Source organism: Megalobrama amblycephala, linkage group LG5 (assembly GCF_018812025.1).
Source record: "Megalobrama amblycephala isolate DHTTF-2021 linkage group LG5, ASM1881202v1, whole genome shotgun sequence".
In the NCBI taxonomy this organism is placed as follows: Eukaryota; Metazoa; Chordata; class Actinopteri; order Cypriniformes; family Xenocyprididae; genus Megalobrama; species Megalobrama amblycephala.
Genome location: NC_063048.1, coordinates 40,959,303 through 40,985,711, shown reverse-complemented (window position 1 = coordinate 40,985,711; position 26,409 = coordinate 40,959,303). Strand labels below are relative to the sequence as shown.

Genomic DNA, 26,409 nt, shown 5'->3' with positions numbered 1-26,409 from the left:
GAGTTGCTTGAACTTTCTGTAGTCTCGGTGCGATTTGTCACAAACCGCAGCTGTTAATTTATTTTTACTTTAATTTAGTCACCTAAGCTTTAATCACCACTCAAACCAAATCAAACAAAAATGCTCGTAACGCAATATATAAATATTTCGTATCCAGTAAAAAACTCAAGTTCCAGAATCACACAAGAATCAATATCCATTGTGCATCTTGCATTTCTTCCTCTGTTTACCTACAGTTGAGTCTTAAACATGCTTCTTTCTTTAAGCTGCATGCTTATTTGGTCTGTTGGGTGAAAGTAGACATCTTAACATTACAAAAGCCACTCATCTCTTGCTGTGCGCTAATTCTCATACTCTTTTCAGTTCAATCTGAGATCTTTTATACAAACACTGTGCAACAATCGCGGGGATTAACAGAAAGCTGAACGAATTATACTAAACAAATTACAAAAAATTACTCCCTAGAACCAAATAAGGAATAATATATATATATATATATATATATATATATATATATATATATATATATATATATATATAAAAGGAGTGATTTCAAGCTTAAAGAATATTGAATATGTGTATAAACAATACATACAGAGGTATACATTACTAAAAAAATTTTTTATTCTCTTTTTTTTTCTTTTTTTTTTTGTAATACAAGAACAAAATTGTGTAACATTTTAAGATGATGCACTTTCATCCAAATTACGACACTACATTATTCACTGTATAAAACATAAAACATATTTTCTTTTCTCACGGATATATAAACTTTTGGTTTAAAAGAAATACAAACTGTTCAAAAATACACTATATCTAGGCAATTATACACATCTATTAATATTTGCAAAACGCAACTGGCCAAAACAACACTAAATAGACCACATAATATGTGCAAACAGCATTTATTATTATTATTATTATAATTTTTATCTTATCAACGCTGAAAGTTTCTACTTTAACAGACCTAAGACTTTATGTAATTAAAAACAACTTGAATCAAGATGAGTCCATGCGCTGTCCTGTGGGGTAAGTCTCGAAAAAGTTCGTGTGGTCCAGTGAGTCTCACCAAACACAAAAGTGGTGCCGGGAGGCCGCTGTGTTGGAGGTAAAGTGCTGGTATGTGGGGAAAAGCGCAAAGGGAGTCTGCTGCTGTAAAGACTGGAAACCCTGAACGCTGAAGGGTGATGATGGTACTGTTGGCGGAACGATGCAGCTTCCTTTTTCAGCATCGATAGTGCAGTTCTGATACGGTTTGCCATCCCGGACCAAAATGGGCACCACGACTCTGCGCAAAACCGGAGGCTGATTGAGGTCCTGAGCGCACTCTATCCGCGCTCTCTTCATTTTGTATCTGTGGTTTTGGAACCAGATCTTCACCTGCGTGGGCGTGAGACGTAGCAGGTGCGCGAGCTGCTCGCGTTCTGGAGCGGACAGGTACCGCTGCTGACGAAAGCGTCGCTCCAGTTCGTATGTCTGGGCCTTGGAGAATAACACGCGTCGCTTCTTTCTCTTTTCATGCTCTGTATCCGCTGAGAGCACATCTGGTCCGGTGGAGTCTGGTGAAGCCTCAAGGTTGCTCTCGTCTGAGGCTAAAGAAAACAAAATATAAGATGATTAGACTTTATATATCTCTGAAAAAAAAACAAACAAACATTAGGCCTATGTGTATGTAAAATATAGGCTACTTTAATGCTAGGATATGAAAAGGTTGGACATTTGAAACATTTTCTTAAAATTGATTGGAATTTAAGAACTTACATATATGTCCTCTGTCGTTTTCAGTCCAAGATGAGTAAGGTGAGACAGAAAACGTGTCCACTGGAGAATGGCGCGCGATGCTTTCGGAGTCATTTTCTGGCAAATCCAAAATACTTCTCACAGTGAAACTGAACTTGTTCGAAATAGCCATCTGTAGCGCTGGATTTCTGTTAGTTCCAGGACTGGTTCTCGGTCTTGAAGAGCTATCTTTAGTCAGTCTCGCAGTGCTGAAGTGATGTTTGCGTTTTCAAGACGAGCATCCAAGTGACAATGTGTACACTGATGTCGCGGTGTTTATATAAACAGCACTCGGTGGCTGCTTTGAGGCCTCTCCTCCTTATGGCTTCTAAGTACCTCAATGACTCGTGTACTTAAATCCCTGTAATGGTAGGTGTGAACTCGGCAAAGAATAGCCCGTTACTTTCACAATGATGGAGGGTAACACTCTTCATCATTACTGATTCGTCCGAATTCGTGAAAAGTGGGAAACAGATAATGGTAATTGTTGAGGCTGAATCACGTCTTGGGTGGCAAGTGACAACAAGAGCCCTCCCTTCTTTCCCCCGCTCAAATAACATATCGGATATTTGCATACAAAGTGATCCATTAGCGTCCCAGAGTTGGTTTTCCTAATTCGTTTATTGGGGTAATGTCGTTTATTGCAGGTGTTATTGGGTTAAATGTGCACAGTATTCATGAAATCTAGATATTCGTGGGCTCATGCCCTTTTGTATAGCCTACTGTTAAAGAAAGTTTCCCCTGGAAATGCATTTTTGAATTCTAGATTTGAAATTAAAACCTAGATGTTTGTTTTAAACGTACATCTACTCATATCCAACACTACTTTATTCTCATTTATGAATTCAGCTCCGACACGATCTATACTGCGTATCTATAGCACGAGTTTATGTTTGTATTTGGCGTGTTATTTATACGCTGAAATTACGTTTTGCATGCATATGATACGCAGTGGACAGGATTAGTGGTGTGGGGTACGGGTGTATCATATGCACGCGAAAAGGGCGTATTATTTGCACGTCAAACACGTGCGTATCATATGCACGACAATGGTAATTTCTACGTATAATTAGCACGCAAAATAGAAACAGAAACTCGTGCTATTGATACGCACTTTCATGAGATGTCTGTTCAACTTAACAGGCTATTTCTTTCTAAAAATATCCGAGATAACAATAAAAAGAAGAACTTCAATTTGAGAAAAGATCCAGACATCAATGAGACAGTAATATGTCCTTATATGGACTATTGCTTACTCCTGCACCTCACCAGTATAAGTGCACGAGGCATATCATTGGGTTCGGATGATTCCTGAGACTGCCTAGTCTTAGAGCGCGCTCTGGATGACTGCATAGACCCTCCCAAACAGAGTGGGTATCCGTTCTCGTCTAGTCGTCCTGGGTGGTCGGCCGAAAAAAGGAACACAAATACATGCCAACCAGCGACCAGGAACAAAAGAGGGAAATGTAGCCCCGCGTCCGAGACCCGTTGGAAGCATTTGTTCCAGTCAAGATTTTGCATTTGTTCAGTCCTGAAATAATGCTTGATTGACGCCCCCGCACAATGTCCTTTAACTTTCTCGAATAAATCCGTGCTTGTTTCTTGTTGTCATGGTTTTGAATAGGGATGAACGGGATCGGGGCAACTATCTACTGCTACACGTCTAGCTGCTTACGTCTATACTGAGTTATTAGTTATGCGTTTTCAAACGGAATGAAAAGACTTTTCGTTTCCATAAAGCTTCAGGTTGTCTCCTGAGTAATCAAAGTCTTTTAAAAATAAGATTTAAATTGATTTAATATGATTATTATTTATTTATTTTTTTTAAATCCATTTAGTCCGATAGTCAAAAAATAAGGCATAATGACATATTTTGAAAAAATAGGTTTTATAAGCTAATGATTATTTTCGTTATATCAGGTTCTAAATAGTGTTATGCGTCCATGTATGGATGTTAACCTGTATAAAGTGAATTCAAATGTTTGCCAAGCTCTTTGAATTAAGGCGCGCGCTCTCAGAGATTCAATAAAGACCCGTGTAGGCACACAGTTTAGTTTCTAATGACCTCTCGTATCTCCTTAATCTATTAGACACCCACAGATAGGAGTATGCTTCAGGAAAAGTGTGCACTCTCAAACACCCAAGAGCTCTTCAGTGTCAAATATTTACCCTTGTTGTTTGACTTCTCAAACCCAAGAAGTCAGACAACGGGAATCAGAGAAAAATCTACAGAAATAAACATTTCCGCGTGAAGAGCAACACAAGTTTACACACATTAGACTCTCGTTAGATCTTATTTAAAATCAATATGGTGTGTGTTTATAACTCTCTGTACAAAATCTGTAACACTTTGAGCACACTGTTAAGAAAACAAAGCTTATTCTAACTTCAGCATAATATTCTCAATAGCTTGTTGATCAGGTTGCTTTGTTTAATACAGATAATTGTCCTGAAAAAGTGTAAAACAAACACTATAAGTGTAAATCATGCTATCAAAATTTTATTTTTGGATGAACTATTCCTTTAAGAAATATTCAAAAACGTCAGACAGTTCACACACACACCTAGTAAAATGACATTCGAAGCAGTACAAAAATAACAATAGTAAACTATTTTTATTTAAAGAAATGAAGTCAATATATTTTTAATTGTGAATTAAGTTTCACCACTGTTACTTTATAATCCATACACTTGTGCGGTTACACTTTATTTTACAGTATGCATACTTACAGTGTTCTTATCTAAGAAAGTACTGGTAATATAAGGTAACTACATGGGTTAAGGTTAGGTTTAGGGGTAGGTTCAGGGTAAGTACCAAGTTATAACCCAGTTATTGCAATTGCTATAACATCATATTTACATGCAAAACAGGACTGTAAAATAATAATCCTTAAAAATGATCTCCAATATTATAGAGGAATCTAAAATCAAGTACCACAAGTTGCAACACAGAGCATTTAAAACTCAAGAACTCAACAATAAAAGCAGAAGGCCAACCTGTGAACTCTCTCTGAGACTCATGAACCCACCTAACATTTTCAGGTCAACACTTCTAAATAAAAAAGTAAACCAAACACACCAGAAAGATTACATTGAAAGTTATAAAACAAACACATTGAGAACTTTTGAGTCACAAATTGTACATTTTTAAAATGTATTCTAATAACCTTCTCACGCTTAGTCACCACAAAATCAAAATGGACCATTCTTAATTTTTATACAGAATATTGCAGTATTTGTTATAAATGATTTATCAGTGCACATCAGGTGCCCTCAGGTGCCCTCGTAAAATCTAATAAATAAGCTATAATTTCCCTTCTCTGATGAAGGTGTTATTGAACAGCAATAAAGCACACAAGACAGGAGCAGCAAATTTCATCCATCTTCTGTACTCATCACTTCTGTTCTCACACACATTATGTCAAAACAAAACACTTCAACAGTTCAGATTTGGTTTTCAAAATGGCGAACAATACAATTCACTCATGAACACAACATTTTCCCCTTTTTTTAAAAACAGAATATTCCATCAGATTACATGACACAGTCCTTAAACCAACTAGGCTTCCGAACATCACGTATAGGTCTAGTTGTATGAGCGTGTGTTTAGTGAACAGTGTTCTCAGCCCAAGTTGTTGGTGTGCATGGAAATGGGAAGCATGTCATTCTATCACTAAGAATGTGTGTACCCACCCCCAGTTTTTCAGCAACCATGAGAGGATCAGTAAACATTCTGTGTCCCTTACCCGTATCCTCACTTTATCCCCCTCCTGGAAACAAGGAGTGCAAGCACCCGGCTTAGCATCAGTGTAGTCTTTTTTTGTTGGACCTGTGTAACCCCTCAGTGAATAGTCATGTCTGTTGGTGGGTGCTCAGGAGCAGATGGCAAAATAGCCAGCCTTGTGTGCATTTGTCTGCCACAGAGGTGCTGAAAGGGTGAAGTACCAGTTGCAGCATGTGAAGTAGCAAGGTACACCTGCAAGAAGTAAGTTAACACAGGTTTCCATGGCTGATGTTGCTGGATGGCCATTTGGACAGTGTGTTTGAGCACACGGTTGAACCTCTCTACAGCACCATTAGCTGCCGGGTAGTACAGAGAGGAACAATTGTGACAAATATTCCTTCCTTCCTTGCTGCAGAGAAAGCAGCAGACATAAACTGAACACCGTTATCAGTAACTGATCAGAAGCAGCGTCAAATGGCCTGACTATATCCACAGCCACTTTCTGCCATGGTCCATTTGGCAGGACGTTACTTGACAGTTTTGAACTGACTCGCATAGCACGGGCGGACAGCATCATGAACCTAAGCATCCATCCCTCGCCACCAACAGAGATCGCAAAGGCATTGTTTGGTTCTCACCTCTCCCTGGTGTCCTTTGTGTGCTATGGAGACCAGCACAGATCGAAGAACAACAGGTGCAATCAGCCTTGAGCTGCTAAAGACAAAGTTGTCCTTACAGATAGTTCCAGTTGCAGTTTATAGTATGGCAACAACTTAACATACTTGGGTGAAAGAGGCCAACAATTAGAAGTCTGTGTACGAAGTTTGGTTAAAGCAGGACAACAAGCACATGCAGCATCAACATCAGCAACAGACAGAGAATTACAGGCGGCAGATAGGAAAGGAACAAACCCATCATCAACATCTTCAACAGGACCAGGTATGCAGGAAGAAGCAGGTAAGAGCAGCAGGAGCATTTTGAGAACCTGCAGACCACCTTGCTACATGAAGTCCAGCACCGGCTGACACCCTTAGTAATAAGCAGGGTTGTCAGTGCCTGATGATCTGTACATGGAATAAAACGGCAGCCCCACCACCTCTCAATGGCCCACATGCATGCAAATAAGTGCCCTTTTCAGCGTGGCATATTTACACTCAGCAGTAGACAGCGAACGTGACACAAAGGACACAGTTTGTTCAATGCCATCTGGGTTGACCTGAGAAAGTATTGTTTCCAGACCGTAGTCAGAAGCGTCTGTGGAGACAATCGTGTGTAGTATGGGGTCAAATAATGCCAAAGCAGGGCTGTTTGCTAGCAGTCATTTTACTTCTGTCAAATTTTGTTCAGCATCTTTTGACCAGCTAAATCCATTTGGATCTTGTGCACACTGGAGCTACGACGGTGGCAAAATCAGGAATAAACTTGAGGAATAGGGTGCAGGGACATTGAGAATCGCCTGTACACGTGATTCATCAGAAACACTAAAAAAAAAATGATTCTAGCTGCTTGTTCAGTTTATTTAAATAACATAAGCTGAACCAACACAAATCTTTAGTTTTTTACTTAATTGGCATTTGCACTCAATTGTATTATGTTAAATGAAATTAAATTTGCAAAATGTTAGGTCAACCTAAACCATTTGTGTTGGGACTACATGAATCATTTATGTTGCATTGATTGAACCTGGGCAGTGGATTTCTAGTTCCCAGCATGCTTTGCGTAGGGAAAGATTGGGACAGTAAATGTTGAACTTAAGTGCTGTTTAATGTGTTTTTTAGTAAAGGGAAATACCTTTTAAAGTTTGATGTTCAGTTATATTTGACATTTAAAAGAGTTTATGTTATGTCGATTTGTTGAGGTTACCATTATGCTGAAGTGTAGACCTTGTGGTTAGGCTCTAGGTGGCTACGTAAAATAAATTTATATTGTTCTCAACGAGCAGTTTAGTTTAGTTTTTATAGAAATATAAATAAATTAGTTTGAGGGCCAGCACATAATTTACACAGTCTACATATGGTCATCAGCTTTTCCCCTCTCAATGGTCATGAAACATGTATGTCTGTGTACAACAGCTACTCAAAACCTAAGCACAAGCGCACATCTTCACCATGATGGTAACAAAAAACAAAAACAAAAAAAAGCACTGGTTGGATCAACAAGAATGAATTATGTTCAGGAAACATACACAGAATACGTCAAATGAAACTGGTGTGATCTCATTCAATTAGGATGAATTTCACTCATCAGTACAATTAACCTAGCTTAAGTTCAAATAAATCAGTCAAAGACCCTCCGCCAAAACAGTATGAACTAAGAACAGCAGAATGAAGCAACATTTGTCTTTACTGAGCTGCAAGCCAGCAGCGTCTAGTCATTGTAAGACTGCGTGAAGTGCATTTGACATGTTATGTCCGCGGATAATAATGTAGTTCATAATTTTCAACCACAACAAGCCAGTCAGGATGATGGTCATCATCCCCTAAAATGCTGCAGGTAGTGTTGTCAAACGTACAGTACCAACTTCGATACCAAGTCGGTACTGAAATTTTACAAATTCGACGATACCTGCATTTCCTCTAGAATTTTGAGCGCTGTTGGGCAGATTCTTAAACACCTCTGATTGGCCATTGTGTTCACACGCTCAGCAGATATGTCTATGATTGGCTACAATGATCAACGCTTTAAAAACATGTTGCAAATAGACATCTTTAATGCTCTTCACCGAGTGCTTATATAGATACACTGGGGAGCACTTGAAAACAGGCATCTATCAGTGGATCCCTAATATATCAGTTGATAGACACCAGCTTTCAAACACTACCGTGTTTATCTGTATCTGTTGAGCATGTGAACTCAATGGCCAATCAGAGGTGTTTAAGAATCTGCTCAACAGCACTCAAAATGCTGGTGGGAAATGCTGGTATCATCACATTTTTAAAGTTTCTGTACTGACGTCGGAACTTTTGACAACCCAGCCGCCTGTGCTGAAGCCAATCCATGAGGAACACTTAAAAAACAGAAATCTGTCATGAGTAATAAAGGCCGTGAGGTCACGACTGTCCTCATGCAGTGGCACTTGGTAGTAAGCATTAGTCAGGTGGATAGTTGTGAATAGAGTACACATCCAAACTCAGTTGACTCAGCAACAGTGCACTGCAAAACTGGCACGGGAGAAGCAGGCACAGGAAGGGCATTAGAAAGCAGAGTGTAGGGAAACATTCGCTAACAAACACCCAACACCATGGGAATTTGGACATGTCACAAGCCTGACTGTGGGCTGCGACAGCACAACGTTACTGAAATGGCATGCATAAGTGCTGTAGGGCAGGATAGATATGGAAGAACCAGTGTCAACCACCAAATCCACCACACAGGTCTGTGAGACAAAAGTAGATATAGTCAATAACTCGTAGATAATGTTCAAATATCCGCAGCCATGTGCCAAACGGCATAGCAAGTTCACCGGGGCAAGGCATGAAAAAACTTGGGAAAGGCATGTTAGCAACAGCCATCTTCGTGACCAACTATAGCGAAAAAATGCCTAATTCTCGTTGCAAATTTGTGGTATCTGCCAGGAGTTTTTAAACAGCAATAAAGCACATGAGACAGGAGTAGCAAATTTCATCCATCTTCTTTACTCATCACTTTCGTTCTCACACGCATTATGTCAGAACACAACTTCAACAGTTCAGACTTTCTTTTCAAAATAGTCAACAATACAATTCACTCATGAACACAACATTTTCCCCTTTTTTCAATTAGTTCCCAATGGACAATATCAAGTCCTGCCCTACATTGTTTTTTGTTTGAGAAGCCATTTCACTCAGACGTCACAATAAGGAAGAAAAGACTATTGCAATTACCTATTGCTATTACCATTTCATGCCAACATTAATAATTAAGTCTTATGTTGGAGTAACCTGAATTCTCCTCCCCTTTCACATCTAGAACATCATATTTACATTTGCAGTTTAAATGAGCATCACATAGGCCTACTTCAACAGCTTTATTAAGATTTAGGCCTATTACAAATATTTTTTAATAATAAAGTTTCAACAACAGCAGACCTTTTATGCTCAAATAGCCTACAGCGCTTGAGTGAGCAAAGACATTCTATTTTACAAATAAGCCTCGCTTTGATCCCTCTGTCCTCGCACCTCATTTGCTACTCATCATGCACAACTTCAGAGATGCGCACCCATTTAACAGACAGTGGGCGGTCCATGGGCGTGTCAGCAAGTAAGTCATAGTTCATGGGTGTGACAGAGCTGAAACGTGGGCCGCTTATTTTAAAAAGGGACGAGTCCTAATAGTCTTACCAAAACGGCCTGTTTCAAAAAGAATGAACAGAATTTAAATAATTTATATTAAAAAATGCCATTTTCTAAATAATTTACGAACCCCTTTGTCGGGGCTAAATCGTTAAACATTCAAGTAATATCAGTTGAATTTACACATCAGTGACTTATGATGACTGATGAATGGTCTGAGCTTGTTCTTAAATTTACGTGATGACCCAGGCAATAGATGCACAACACTGTTCTCAGAGCACTCATACGTCTACAATGCTATACAGCATACAAGTTATGATGCTTTGGAAAACTTCCCGACACCAATGAATCTCAGTTTTAAAGAGAGTTCTTGCGAAGTAAAGAACTTTCGTTCATTTTTTTTCCAGAAATGCACTTAGTATGAAGAGGCCAGGACAAGCTCTATTTGTTAATAATCACTATCTGTTCATGAAATGACAGTCTCTTCTCATTAAAACTTTTTACATTTCTGCGCAATGTTATAAAAAAAATGTGTAACAATTTCCAGATTGAACTGTAAAAATAGTAGTTTGACGGAAACACTGTACAGTAGCCTAAAACAAAACTACAGGCCTATCATTTTCAACAAGACAATATTTTATGGTTTATTCTAATATGAATCACCTGTTGGGGGTGCTCCAGGACCAGGATTTGGAAACACTGTATCTGACAGAAATGGGATCTTCTGTGATCTTCTAATCAAAACACGTACGGTCAGAGATGTTCTTCTGTATAACCCTCTGGTAAAAACATTCAGTTTTCAGTTTTGCCTTTGCTTGTTGGTTTGTTTGTTTAGCCTATTTTTTTTTTTAAGTTATCTGTAAACCTGTATGGTTTCTATGACAGCATGTAAGGGAAATTAGGGTAAATTTTGCCACTATGTGATATTAACCCAATGTCAAAAATTATACCATTACTGCTCCCAAAGAAGTACAGCATACCTGAAATACATGTAATTTTGTCTCAGTCTTTTGCACACTTTGTCCTACTCAGCTAAACACAATGTTAGTTTCACTACTCCCTCTGTATGTGAAGTTGATGAATCTCTCTATAAACGATTAACATTTTTGTAGTCAATGTTAAACAACGTGCAGTAGGATTCTAAGTTACACGTATCCGTGTGCGCATCCTCTTTTTCTCATCCATGTACTAGCGCAAAGTAAACAGCAGGCGGAGCTACTTCCCCATCATTGTCCTACCCTGGATATGTTAAAATGGACATTAAATCCTGAGATTGCATTGGAAAGTTTTCCTATGCGACAAATAACAGGTTAAATAGAGTAGAAACTGAGGCATGCCATCTAGTATTTTTTTTTTTTTTTTTTTTTTTTTTTTTTTGAAGAATGTCAAAATGACACTATAATGCCTTTTAAACATTATCTCTAAAATGGCACAAACGCAAAGAAGAGATGGAAATTTTAATTTAAAAAAGTAAACCAAAGTACATTGACTACGCATGGTGTACACATTTTTGTAAGTTGAATTTAAAGTTTTCCATTCTCGTGTACAATTTGTCGTAATTAATAATTTTTCTGGAATATGAAATTGAATCTTTCGTGTCCGTTTTTTTATTACAAAAAATAAAAAATAAAAAAATAAGGTGAACTACACTGAAATGTAATATTTAATGCTAATCAAATACAGGTGAAGAAACTAAAAGCTGTCGTTGTGATCGACGCTTAAAACCATCCGTCGTAAATATTGTTGGTTTGTCCCGCTATAAATCCCGAACTGGCCCCGAAACACAAATCGTTAATCTGCGAAAGTCCTCATTACTGCCGGATTTAAATTACAGCAGTAGTCCAATTTTTAGAGGTGTTAACATGCAAAACATTTTAATGGTGTCATTTCCACTTCGTAGATAAAAGTTATGGTTATCAATTGATCCTTTTAAATGGCATCTTAAATGATAAATGCTAATTGAGTAGCCTAATGCAATCCAGACATTTTTTTTTTTTATGTCTAACGGATAATTTATGTAACAACATAATCAAAGTCAGCTCTCCACTACTTACAATCATTATAACAGGCAGAATAATAAAACTGTTATTCATATGTAATTTAAGCTTTTTTTGAGTCTTAGCCTATAGGCTATAGATATAGCTTATAGATTATAGCCTATATACTTACTCTATAGCCTCAGTAATAATTGATTCGTTTAACCTATCTTATTTCACTTCCTTATTATTATATTAATCCATGCGACCAATTAAACACTTTTTAAAGAACACGTAAAAAAAACGCAGTATTGATGCTTGTGACATGCAATCATTGCTAGAGCAGAACGTGACCATATAGAAAAACTGGGCCCACATTTCTCAGTGACTCATCTGGGAAGTCCTACCACGGTTGGCCTAACAGATAACTCTGTTTTTCTCTCGAGACATCTTTTTAGTTTCGTGGCAGACCCCGAAGCCTAATGTTTTGATTTATGTGATAACATTTGATTGACAGTTAAAATTACACATTCACATACACACTTTTAAAAATAAAGGTTCTTTATTGGCATCGATCGTTCCATAAAGAACCTTTGACATCCATGGAACCTTTCCATTGTTCCAAGGTTCTTTATATAAGAAAAAGGTTCTTTAGATTTTTCAAAAAATGATCTTCAACTGAAAATATGTTTCTTTTAAGAACTGTTGACAATGTTCTTTGAGGAGCCCAGAATTGTTCTTCTATGGCACTGCTGTGAAAGGCCATTTGGAAACTTTATTTTTAAGATTGTAGACTACTTATAACCTATATTTATCACGATGAGAGTTACGAATGACATTAGATTGATGCTGTAATAATGATAAATAGGAACGTAGGCTATGTGATGATACGCAATAACTCTCTAACAGCAGACAATTGTCTTTTTCGGGGAATACATGATTGCATAAATTAAAACGAGCGAAGCCGGAATGGGTGAATACTTTTTTTTTTTTTTTTTCTAAAGACATTTCTTTAGAAATTTAGCTAAAATAAAAAGTATTGTCAAGTCAAAAACACATTCCGTTGTATATATTGTTTACTGTCACGACTATAATCGGATCATACATTGAAATAACTGAAAGTATGAAGAGCTTCTTTATACAATATACTTCCAGATATAAAATATTAAGACGTTTTACATATTCTTAGCGAAACTCGCCACTGTTCACATGCCATTTAAAATCAAGCGAACAGGCTCGTCTGTCGGCCCAAATACCCCAAATATCATGTCTCGTTTAGATAACGCAACAAAATGCATTTAAGTCTTAACATGATTCTCGCAATGACTTAAAAATATTTGTGATTTGATCAAACATAGGCCTACTTACGTTCATAGTTTGATTAGGTAGGATTTAATCATTTATTATGATGTTTCTTTTTTGACTGTTTGAGAGATTACAACTGATTGTTTCTTCAGCAATGTTTGGTCGTTTTTGTGCATTCTCACATTTAAATGTCCAAGCACAAACTTCAGAAGGCCGAGCAATTGAAAACATGTCTCTATAACAATTGCTTTTGTCAAATGACCATGCAAAACCAAGTCCATTTCCCCCCTTAGTGAAATAGCAGGCTATATAATATTTCTGGACTGCCTTTGAAAGCTATTTTCATCACACACCCGAACTAATGTTCCACACAGACACAAGCGAGACGAGTGTACAGCCTAAATAAAGATATGTTAGCGACCGCTGCGAATGTTTCTTCAGAGGTGGGTAAACACTTGTGTCTCAATTGGTATCTTGGTATTTGAACAATTACATTGGTCCAGTGCCTAAAGAGTGGATGACACTGACTCAAACCATGCACTTTCCGTTCCGTATGTTTACGAATGAGAAGCCTCACATTTTCAAGACCGTATCAAAACACTGTCGTAGCCCCTCAAGTAAGTTCAAAACAATGAATCTTTTCAAACATTTTATCACCTAGGGTAAATGTGCATGCTCGTCGTAGAATCACTTATTTTCTTTTGCGTTCATCCGTCAGGTCTGCTCATCATGGCCCCCCACAGTCAGCTGGATATTGACTGATGGCATCGGCTAAAGAACACAGAGGAGAGGAGATGATTGAAATCACTCACACATTCAGAGTTCTCCTAATTTCTAGTCCTGAAATTCTTGGAGCGTGCTTCTTAAAACGAGATTAACTACTCTTAATGTACAAAGTCATTACTATCAGAGGGTCAGATGCTTTCAAGAGTAATGAGCGCATGAGATGTGTGTAATGAGTCAAAATAAACTCCTGACTTCCACCCTCTCGGACCATGTGTCATGTGTGCGACCAGTCTTTAAGATCAAGCGTATCATTTCAGCTTTGCTTCTTTTTATAATACACCCTCATCGGCTTCACAATTTTTGTTAAATAACAATAATAACTATTATTATTGTTATAATATTGTAGCGTTTGAAATCAAACCGTTATTTTCTGTTGATCACATAAGCGATTTTAAATACAATGTATAATAATATTTAATTAAAAATATTAATCTTTTTTTTTTTTTTTTTTTTTTGACAGCATGATGGATTTCTCTTGCGACGAATAAGAAAATATTAAGTTGCACTTGTGATTCTTCGCACATTTCCAAACGAAAACGAGTTTGAGTTGTGGTCTGAAATGAACACAAATTACCTTTTGGGGTGTGTCAGAAAAAAACGACCCATTTATATGAAATATATTCGTTTTAATCTATATAACATTTAACGTCATCGAAATACTCAAAACCACACAAAAACATGTATGTAATTGACTATTTATTAATGGTGCGTGATGGTGTGATGCGTCATCCAGAGTGTTGAAATCTTTTTACTTAAACTGACTTGTTGTGGACCATCTTCACATTAAAAAAAGAAGAAAAGAAAATTCCGTCATCATTTCCTCACCCTAATGTCGTTCCAAACCTGCATGACTTCATATCTTCCGTGGAACACAAAAGAAGATATTTTGAGAAACGTTTCAGGGTTTTGTTTGTCCATATAAAAATGAACGTGCTAAATGGTTAGTTACCAACATTCTTTATAATATATTCTTATGTGTTCCGCAGAAGAAAGAAAGTCAAACAAGTTTGGTGAGTAAATGATGAGGATTTTTATCTTTGGGTGAACTATCCCTTTAAATCTTCAAAAGAAAGACACAGAATTCAATCAAATAAACATTACTGTGACCAGTCTGTGCAGCTCGAGCTTAAAGTAAACTGCATGGCTGTGTACCTACTCCAAGACTTCCTCAGCATAGCAACCGGCGATAATCAAGCAATATTTACGATGTAGAACATATTGTTCTACATCGTAACATGTTCTTGTCTAATAAATTATAACGAGTTAACAATAAATTACAAATAAAAACCGATGCCAGAAATTATGCATTTATGCAATTATACAAAGGACTTACTAACATGAACCATGGACCACAAAACCAGACACAAGTGTTAATTTTTGGAAATTGAGATTTATACACCATCTGAAAGCTTTCCATTGATGTATGGTTTGTTAGGATATGACAATATTTGGCTGAGATACAACTATTTTAATATCTCGAATCTGAGGGTGCAAAAAAATCAAAATATTGAGAAAATCGCCTTTAAAGTTGTCCAAATGAAGTCCTTTGCAATGCATATCCACTCACAAAAATATTTTTTGATATATTTACGGTAGGAAATTTACAAAATATCTTCATGGAACATGATCTTTACTTAATATCCTAATGATTTTTGGCATAAAAGAAAAATCGATCATTTTAACAAATATACCTGTGCGACTTATGACTGGTTTTGTGGTCCAGGGTCACAACACATATACTATTCAAATATAAGGTATCCTATTCAAATGTCAAGTTGGGTGAATTCAGGTAGATTGGGACACTTTTTCCAAGTCATCTCAATGGCAAAAAGTGTCCCAATCACCCTTATCACGTTATTTCCTATTCCAAAACAACTGCATAAAATAATAAAGGTATATCTCCTGCGTGCTTCAATAAAATGTATTTTAACATATTGCAACTACACAAAATACTACGTTTCTAATTATATATTTTGTTTTTATAATTCATTTGTGGACTATATCCAAGAAGTTAATGTTGTCTTGGATATAGCCACTGTAAAGAGTCTAATATCATGGGTCCTTCCCACGCAAAGGCGGAAAGTGTGACAGAAGCAGGCTGCCTTTCACATCAGTCTTTACACCTCATTAACGAAACCCTTTCTCTATCTTTCGGTGGTCAGTTATTGCGCTGGATTTATGCTCTCTTTCTGCCATCACAGCAAAAGACGCAAGAGAACATTAAATACAGTAGTGTATTAGAGTAAACCAATACTTAAAATGCTTCAAGATATCCCAACTGGAGGATAGTAATCGTATTTTCGCCCGCTTTTCATGCGTCTCCAGAGACACTTCGCCTAAACAACACAGCATGCGATCATGTTTAATCTGTTTTCTTTCGGAGTTCCCTATAGTCCACATTTGTTTTGTCCCCTCACTCGGCTGAAGACACAAACAAGCCAAACCTGGTGTTTACTTTGGTGGTAGTTCTTCAGTTTGATATTAACGCACATGTTTTGAATCTCCCTCCATAGATAGATTAGAAACATTGTTATTTGGGTGATTTAAAGAATCTCATCAAATAGGCTATAAATCGTTTTAGTGAGTGGTGGAACAGAGGAGATGGGCCTTAACATCAGCCCAGAAGAAGACACCGCTATGGGTAGAGAACGTCAAAATGTACATGCAATAGATTCATCGAAAATTAATTACTTTTGGGACAACATTAAAATGCGTATAACTGAACACTAATTAATTCTTTAGTCATACAAAAATTTGTGAAACGGATACAAAATAAGAAAATAAGCTCGATTAACTTCGAGATTCGAACCCGGTAAAGAGTGAGATTTGAGATAGAAATACTCTAAAAGGCAAGAGAAAACCAAATGCTAATAGGGGAAACCATGAAATGGCCCAAGTCTCTTAAGTAAACAGGAAACAACAATAATACAAATAATGTTCCACTATCTTTGCAGTGGCTGTCATACTGTTCAAACAGGCCTGAGCGCAGCTAAACAACGCCATACTTCTACACCTGACATATTCAAATAATTTTTACGTTTTAACATAAAATGTATTAAATACTAGCAGCTTAATAATACAGATATAACACGAAAACATGATTATTATAATACACGGGTTTAAAAAAAGATAAACGTTTCATATATGTGTACAGACCACTTAGAAAACAGAATTTATTGATTAAATAGCCTATATATTACTTTAACATTAGGCCAATTTGTTACCTGATTGCTCACAATTATTGATATCCACAGCATCAAACAAACACCGGACTAGTTTGTTATACGTCGTCGTCGTCACTTTGACGAAGACTTCACTGGTCCATGATTACTTTGCCATGGAATCATAATCCAATGAAAATAAAAGCGTAAAAATCTCGTCAAATCATTTATATTTTCGTCACCACATTGTGACAGAAATGTCAATGAAGGGTTCATACAAAATAACTTTTGGGGTATGTAAAGCATCAGCAGTTTAATGTAAAATAAAGCTAAATAAATAACAATAGCATAAAACGACTGTTTATTGCCACTTATTTAACCCGTCTTATTATTATTTTTTTTTCTTCAGATCAAAATCAGCACGTCTAATCGTTGGTTTTGGAACTATAGCCTACCACAAACTAAAAATGCATTTGTAAAGATGACGTTTTTAATTATTATTACACGATCCCTTAATAAATCGGACGCGTATTAAGAGCAATTTAAATGACATCAGAATAAATCACAGGGCCCATGTTTAGAAAAAAAAGCCCGCACATTTCTCCTTTGCTCTAGTAGTCGACGAAATAATTAGAATTATGCTTATGAAACAAAATTACAGTGCAATGTTGCAAACACTTACCATTCTTAGATCTGTCTAAAAAGAAAACCAACACTCGGGTAACCCTCAAAAGCGAGCTTACGCCGGTGCAAACGCCTGTCATGTCAAATCTGTCAGCCAATAGAAAAACACCATGGGAAAAAACGCGCGGTTTCATTGGCTGGCAGCACCTCGCTTTGGAGACATGTGTAAAGGGCCAGCCCATCATTTTCTGGGATTGAAATGTAAGCCTGTGCTCCCTGCCATCAGGAAACAGAAGGCGAATTTTCCTCTCTTGCAGCTAATCGGTATTGCATCCGTCTCGGACGCTTAATTTTCATTCACATCGGCTTCGGTGCAATAAAGATCAGCTAAACTGGACTCGGAACAGGTCAGAACAGGACAGCATACTGAAGTTTCTTTTTTCCTCGGGAGGCTAAACGCAATGGGTAAGATCCATATTTCATGTTTCCCACATGGGAACGGGCATGCATAAACACTTTTGGGGGGCGAAGCGGTTAGACAATTTAGTAATATATGGTTCAGGTCTCGACTCAAACTGTTAAACTGACTGATGCTTTGACCGTCATTTCGGGGAATAGAATGGCACTTTGCCGCGAATGAGCTTAATCGCGTCCAAAAACTAGCCTACTGAATGTGCAATTTCGTTTATTATGACCTACGTGTAAAAGAATGTAGTAACGTTGTGTTTTTTTTTCCTGTTTGCAGAATTTGTAGAGTGACTTTTTGTTCAGCTCATTGCATTAAACTGAAAAAAAAAAAAAAAAAAAAAAAAAAAAAAAAAAAACAACAACAACGTATGATTCAATGCAGCAGAAAGATAATCCAAAGTTTTACTGAAACATTTATCCGTAGGTTTTCTGTTTCAGACGCGGTTCAGGGCCTGGTAAAATCTGATGATTTTTGCAATTCTTTTTTTCTTCATATATCTGCATCACTAGAGCCAGCCTTTGGGGAGGTGAACCAGCTAGGCGGTGTTTTTGTGAACGGAAGACCCCTACCCAATGCCATCCGGCTCAGGATAGTAGAGCTGGCCCAACTAGGCATCAGGCCTTGCGACATCAGCAGGCAGCTCCGCGTCTCTCACGGCTGTGTGAGCAAGATTCTGGCTCGGTACAACGAAACCGGCTCAATACTTCCCGGCGCAATTGGTGGCAGTAAACCAAGGGTCACGACCCCAACCGTAGTCAAGCACATTAGGACTTACAAGCAACGGGACCCTGGCATTTTCGCTTGGGAGATTCGAGACAGACTGCTCGCGGACGGTGTGTGCGATAAATTCAATCTGCCATCCGTCAGCTCGATCAGTAGGATTCTCCGCAACAAGATCGGAAATCTGTCTCAACAGAACCAGTACGAGTCGAGCAAACAGGCCCCCCATCCTCAGCCTCAACCCACCCTACCTTACAACCACCTGTACTCGTATCCAACTCCGATCGGAGCCACTGGGACTAAAGTACCAACTCCGCCTGGCATGCCTACTCTTCCTGGACACATGGCAATGCATAGGATATGGCCTTCCTCTCATTCTGTAACAGATATTCTGGGCATTCGATCAATAACGGAGCAGCAAAGTAAGCATCATCCTCTCAGTTTTTGGTAAAAGAAAGTTCGTGTGAGTGTGTGGGGGCATGCGAAAATATACCTTTCCTGTCAAAAGACAAGGCCTGTCAAAGCGTGTGTGAGATTTGTGTAGGCTATGTTTGTGTGTAACAGCGAAAAAATTAAAAGAGGCGTTTTGGGTAGTGATTGAAAGATCAAAATATAAGAACAGAATTTGACTCAATTATTATCACATATCGGCACATCTGCAGGAAAAAAAGGAGGCAAAAAAATATATATATATATATATATATATATATATATATACAGCAAATGGCATGATACAGACAGACTGCTGGAATTTGTGCAGAAGCTCAGTGTTTGCATTGAAACACATGGTTTAGGGCTTTTAGTAATAATTAGTCGGCGTATGTGGAATATTTTGGACAAAAAAAAAAAAAAAGTCGACGCAGCAGAGCGGGAAAAAAATCTAAATGAGCAATTAGGTGTTTAAAGCTAGCAGTGTTACAACACTAGGCCAAACTTTACATGATTTTTCTCAACTCATTTGAACTCATTACAAAACAATACTTTCGAAAGCCTACACAGCAATGCTTTTCATTACGCAACGCAATCGCTTGAATTTAGCATTTTCAATTATTAGCCTATCACGATTTCTTTCAAGCAATATAAAATTAATCTGAGACGTCGATGTTATGGAAATTGGATCACACTAAATACACCTCTTTAAAATCGCTTTGTCTGTTCCTATGTGGTGTGTTTTCAGTACAGTAACGTGTGAAGGCCGCAGCCTGTCCTATATTTAATTGTAGTTCGTTGCCTATGTTTTCAAAGGCAGTGTTGACAATAATGCTTCAAACGCAGAGGAGGATATTGCATTTAGGCGGCCTTTATAAACCATTAATGTATTTCCAAATGATTAGCAGATGTTTACGGCAGCTTTTGAAAACCTAAATAAAGTATGATGTTGGCTACACTCAGTAAGGTGTAGCGTGCAACAACATTAGTGACTCAAACACCGAAAAACATCCCCAAATAAATAGACCTACTTTCGATGACGGTTTGACAGGAAGAATGTTTTGGACATTGTCATCATTTAGAGCTCAGTTACAACCAATGGGACTCTCTCTCTCTCTCTCTCTCTCTCTCTCTCTCTCTCTCTCACACACACACACACACACACACACATTGACACTGAGTAATGGTTGTTCATGCTCAGACATCATCTGGTCTTCATGCTAAGCATGCATTTTAATTAGATTTGGTCTATGTAACTGTAGATTTGTTTACCCTAATCGACCTTTTTAAGTAAGAGACTAACTAAACGGATCTCGTACAGTCGATTGCATAATTGCATAAATGAAACTCTAAAGTACATACTAAAAATGTTGCATCGTAGGCCTATTCCTGTTTGTGAAACAATACAAAGATCTTTTGAAGGCAGAGGGAAATCTACTTTGTGGTCCTCTCAGGTTACAACACTGGTGGGCTTGCTTTTCCAATTTCAGACTTTAGGAACCGTGTATAATATAATATCCATCAGGCACAAAGGGGAAACGGTTAAAGTAAATCTAATTTGTCCTCCCAGGAAGACGCTGAGTAAATGTTCCGAAGGACGCCATGACAGTGTGAGCCTCATCTGATGAATGAACAACATAAATTCAGATTTTAATGTCTTTCTACATATTCGTTTGAACGGACTTTCGGATTTTACTTACCTGATTGAAAAACATGCGAACATTACGTCATTATTTGCTTATGAAAAACGTGTCTGATCCTTTACGATACATACTTCACACGCTAATAATATAAATACACACACACACACTATATGTGATACAGCAGTTTTTGTGTTTAGTAGGTCTGGTGAGATGGTTGGCAGTGCAGCAGACTGTACTGAATAAGTTCTTCATGTGGCAGTTCTGCTCCCCACGCTTGTCCTGTCTGACTCCAGTCTTCCATGTCTCTGTTTTGCCCCCCAGTTAGTGACAGTCCGTCCTTTCCCAGCGCCAAACTAGAAGAATGGAGAGCTATTAACAGGAGTAATTTCTCACCAGCGAATTCTCCACTAGTCAATGGTGTGGATAAGCCTCACTTAGAACCTGAAGCAAAATACACACAGGTAAAGAAGTCACCTACCTTAACCATAAAAACAATCAAACCCAATCTGGAACAAACAGAAAACCTGATTCAGTAAATTAATAGTCATTGTAAAGAAGACATAAAATCCATAACTTTTTATTTTTTTTATTTTTGGCATTGTGTGTGTGTGTGTGTGTGTGTTGTGTTTCTTTGGCGTGGGCGGACATATGAGGCCTTGTGCAAAGTGTTGGTTACTGGGTTTCATTTTTTGATAAGTATTTACATTTATATGTAGTATCGCACGTTTTAATTAAAAATAATGTTTTAATTAAAACGTGTATATTTACTTGTGTCTGTTTTCGCACAGCTGTTAATGTGTAGGCATGACTCTTGAAGGCTTTTTGTACAATGCGAATTTATGCGTGTAATACCCATGAATCAAAATGTATTCGTATTCATCAAAACTTTTCATTTGAGAGCGTGATACTGAGTGGAATTCTTTGACAAATAAAATTTCAATAAACGTTTTGATCCGATATTTTGCAGTTTTTAAACATTTAATCAATATTTTTTTATTCTGCTTTTACTGATTAAGAAACTCTTAAAATATACTTGAATTATTAGTTTAGTGGTCATAAACGTTTGTTTTACTTCATAGTCAAAATATGTTTTTGTATTATTTAACACATTTTTGTATTTCTTAAGAAAATCATTTTGTCGAGATAAATGATTTACTATTTCTATGTAACACGTACATATCCAAAACGAGCCGAAAAAATAGAACATTAAAGTTAGATATTATTATTGTTATTTTAAAAATCAATAGTTTATGCTTAATTGTTCTATAACTCTGTTTAAATCTGTAAATATTTTGTGTACGGCTCAAAGACTTATCACTTATCTTTCATTAAGGCTTTAAACCATTGCTTTACACATGTAAATAATAATAAATAAATAATACATTTTAAAAGTGGCTTTCTTTGTTTTTTTTAATGCACATTTCCCCTTGAAGCCACCGAGCATATTCAACAAATATGCATTCTATTATTCTTTAATACTTATACATTATTAAAATGATTTCTGTTCTCTAAATTTAATATTCACCAGAAATTTTTGGATTGCTCAACCTCTTACCTCCATATGTTTTACATGAGGGCAATACTCGGACAGATATTATATCATCATTATTGTCATTAGTGTTATTATTAAGAGGCTATTATGGAAACCTCTTTGGCTCATGGCTGGTTGTTCTGCATACTAGTGTTGTACACTTAAGCGCCGTGCCGACATGTGAAAGACAAATGTTTTTATATTTAAGAAACTCCCGCACCGGTTTCTACCTGATCATGTGCTGGAATGAGAGGGGAGAGTGCGCGCGGATAACGCGCGTGCCATCCGGTGCAGTCGACTTATTTATTCGCTCACTGCTGGGCAGCAACAAACAGAGTGACTAATCGTTTATTGTGGGTTTTAGAGATTAATGTGTTTCAGAAAGAATACGATGGAATAAATCTTTATTACCGACGATGAAACATTGTTTTGCCGTAAATTATGCGTGTACTGATCAAAACCTAAAAGTTAGAGTGAGAGTTTGCTTAAGAAATGAAAATTGCAACCTTTAGAGAGATGATGAATAGCATTGACTACCGAATGTTTGAGTCTGTCATCTTGGATAAATGATTAAATATCACGAGTCAGACTGGATTACGCAATAAACGAGGACAGCAAACAGATAAATTGCTGTGGTTTAAATAAGATGTTTGTATCTGTCAGAACGCCCGATAACTTGAAACCAAAAAATATGATTAAAAACCAAGCAGGGTCACTGGAAATTAATCGTCATTCAGACGATTTTAATCAATGCACATTGTGTTATGCGCCTCTCATTACTGAATTGACACGATTTCTTTTACATTTACAAGTGAAGGTATAGACTAATAATAAAATATTCAAAGTTATTAATGATAAACTGAACATTACAACACTAAAGTTTTACCCCAAATGCAAATATTCAACTATCTTAACCAATAATAAAGCACAACGCGCTATTATATGTCTATATTTGAATTATCTGGACACAGCGTGATAACATGGTTCATTAACAAACACAATAAACAGAAACATCATTTAAGCGGACTTACATCAAGTGTACTTAATTAAATATTAAATATATAATCTACGATGTGGGAAGATATCAAAAATTGACAACTTAAAATTGACGATCTGTTCATTATTGCTTACCGACACCCCTAAAAAATATAGTTAACGACTGAAGAAAATAAATAATTTTGCTAGGCCTATATTTTGTTTTGTGACTAAAATGGCTGTCGTGGCTTATTTTCGTCAGCTCCTCATGGACACTGCTGATTTTACAAAATATAGATTTATTTGAAAAACAGCATGCATTTACATTATTCTACATCTTCTGTAATAAACAACAACAACGCACAGTTGCTGGTGCAATATATAAAGAAAGCACAAATACATAATTATTTAACATTTTATTATTTTTTTTCTGTTTCGCGCTCTTTTTTAGATCTAATGATCTCCGACGATTGTTTCTGAGCTCGGTAAACCATGACACTTTATTAACGATGTGTACAAATCAGATTATTTGAGTCAAAATCATACTAAAACAAGATAAATCTACTAAAACTGCCGCCTCGACATGTTCATCTAGGCCTGTAATCCACATACTTTTCGCTGGTATACGAAGTGTCCGAACTCATGCAACTACTTGAAATCATTTTAAATCTATGTTAATTCTTCATTAGATGTTTACAATTTGTAAAGTTCCTTTTTTTCTTTTATCTCAGATTTGACCTTAAATGTTTGCCATGGTTTTAACTTCACTTCCGTTTTTTAGTTAGTTAGTGCATGACTTGAATCATATATGGAAAGATAGATTTTTTTTGCAGAATACAACTGTTTTTTCTATGCTGTTTACTATTTAAGTAATGAATTACAGTTTAATGAATACCATATCCATGTATGTATGCATGTTGGTACATGTGTGTACTAGTGCTAGGGGTCAAGAATGTCATAATGAGTAAATCATGAGCAAATCCTAACTCTGCAACAAAGGATTTCATCTGTGGAAAACATTTCCAGTAGTCAAAGACCACCCTGCATCAGAATTTCTTCTCTTTATGTTGAAAAGCCTTGGTGAATTCTTTTCATCCTGAACTGATATTGACATCCTGCCAAAGGGTTACAGACATTCCTGCGTTTGCATTTCCCTCGATATAGCTTCCGACAAATCTTTTAATATCTCATCCTATTCATAGACTCTCCAAGAAAGTCTTCATTTCTATTTTTAACATTCACCCGCCACTGTCTTATCATGGTCTACGGCCAGAAGTCTTACGCTCACTGCTCTCTATTTTCAGACGCCGAATGGATTGCCCACAGTGAACAGTTATGTCACAGCTCCCAGCATCCATCCTTACCACCCTCCCACCCAAGTGTCACCCTACATGGGGTACAGCGGCACCACGTCGGCCTATGTGACCGGCCCCACATGGCAGCCGCCCAGTGGCAGTGCTCTCTCTCCCCACAGCTGTGACATCACCACCCCGCTGGCCTTCAAGAGCACGGCTGCCACGAGAGACTCCGTCCATTCGGTCGCCGCCTCGGCTCTCTGACTGTTCTAGGAGCATTGGGGGGTCAAAGAGAGAAACAGAAAGATGGGGTTAACAACATAGACCTTTTCATCCCGGCTCTCTCTAGATGGACCAATCTTATCGCTTTACAATATTTATGAAAGACTTGTCGGCCAAGCCGTGTGCCCCTCTGAATGCCCACATTCTCTTGCTCCATATCAGCATCTCGCACTTGTCTGCACAGGACAAAAAGAACAAGAGTGAGGATATGCAAAGGCCTTCTCGTCCGATCTGATCTGAGCAGAGGATTTACCAGTGAAGAACAGTGCGCTTGGCAGTCCTCATTAAACTGCGTCATCACAAGCCCGAGTTTAATTTTGGTGCTTCTCTCTGTGAATATATTGTTCTTGTATGTTTTCAAGAAAATTATTGAATAAGCAAAGCTCATGTAAAACAACTGATCAGTTTGCATTTAAATGTTTTTTTTTTCAGGGTGTTAAAAATGGCCAAATGTTTAGATGTTCTGCTTTTTTTTTTAAAAATGTTTTTGATAAAAATCACATTTTTGTCTTTTTGGATACCAGTTTCACTATGCCAGAGCTCTTGGGAAAAGTTATCACACTTATTTATTAGATTGTAAGGTACGTTGAATGAAGTGCAATTGACATGGCTGAGAGGAGAAGAGGCATTATGTGGGACATTGACGCACATTCAGACAACAGGAGCATTCATTCATGCAACATTAATGATCAGTGAAGCTGCACACCTCCAGACATTGCACAATGAAATTGAATGTATCTTATTAAAAGAGACATGTGTAAAAACCTCTGTTCAATATAATTCTCTTTCATTATTTATTTGCCACCTATGGAAATTGATGAAAAATTCTTAACGATAATTCCATACTCCTTCATAATAATAAAAATATTATTACAACTACCTAAAAATAAATGTACTAATTATAACTACTGTAAATAATAATTTTACAGTTTAATATATCCATACAGTTAATTATTACACTAAAAAATTATTTTCATGATTTGTTATCACAAATTTTTTCTTTTGTCAAATCAACTTCAATAATTAATGTGGTTCTGATAACATAATATTTTGAGTTTCTGTTGATTAAACCAATCGCCTTCATTGAATTAACTCAGATTTTTAATTTCAATGAACTCAAAATTTTAAGGCACTCAGGTAACTTACTTTTTTAAGTTAAACCAACAATTCTTTTTTACAGTGTATACTGTCAACAATAATTTCTGCAATGATGAAATAATTAAAGATTAGAGCTTATCAAAATCCTGATTCCATTAAATAATGCTTTTAGACAACTGTTATTAATTTAGGAGATGAATTTAATTTATATGCAGATGAACGTATAACAGTATTAATTATTCTGTTACTTGAAAATTGATGGCGAGCAACCAGATAATGAAGAAAAAAAAGTCCCTTGTTTTACAAAACTTTGAACTGACTAAATGTGTCTCATGTGTTTG

General features: G+C 37.0%; 2 protein-coding genes and 1 long non-coding RNA gene across 7 annotated transcripts; 1 reads left to right on the top strand and 2 right to left on the bottom strand.

The window, feature by feature from the left end:
* Positions 1-539: 539 nt before the first annotated feature.
* Positions 540-7,086, bottom strand: nkx2.9 (NK2 transcription factor related, locus 9 (Drosophila)). Its single transcript, XM_048192318.1, has 2 exons — positions 1,762-7,086; positions 540-1,592 (listed from the first exon to the last, which is right to left on the bottom strand). Exons 1-2 carry the CDS (start codon positions 1,910-1,912, stop codon positions 1,066-1,068), a joined length of 678 nt encoding a protein of 225 aa, XP_048048275.1. The 5' UTR covers positions 1,913-7,086; the 3' UTR covers positions 540-1,065.
* Positions 7,087-14,689: 7,603 nt separating this feature from the next.
* On the top strand, positions 14,690-25,735 carry pax9 (paired box 9). 5 transcript variants are annotated; one of them, XM_048192315.1, is made up of 4 exons: positions 14,690-14,851; positions 18,605-19,237; positions 21,209-21,348; positions 24,698-25,735. In XM_048192315.1, the coding sequence occupies exons 1-4, from the start codon at positions 14,815-14,817 to the stop codon at positions 24,950-24,952; spliced, it is 1,065 nt and encodes a 354-aa protein (XP_048048272.1). In that variant the 5' UTR covers positions 14,690-14,814; the 3' UTR covers positions 24,953-25,735. The 5 variants fall into 5 exon arrangements, with proteins under 5 accessions (XP_048048272.1, XP_048048270.1, XP_048048271.1 ...); XM_048192313.1 differs by lacking the exon at positions 14,690-14,851 and adding an exon at positions 17,370-18,091 and having other exon boundaries at positions 18,372-19,237; XM_048192314.1 differs by lacking the exon at positions 14,690-14,851 and adding an exon at positions 17,374-18,091 and having other exon boundaries at positions 18,533-19,237.
* On the bottom strand, positions 21,072-21,469 carry LOC125269371. Its single transcript, XR_007185091.1, has 2 exons — positions 21,366-21,469; positions 21,072-21,240 (listed from the first exon to the last, which is right to left on the bottom strand). It is a non-coding gene; the product is annotated as an uncharacterized LOC125269371 (long non-coding RNA).
* Positions 25,736-26,409: the final 674 nt, after the last annotated feature.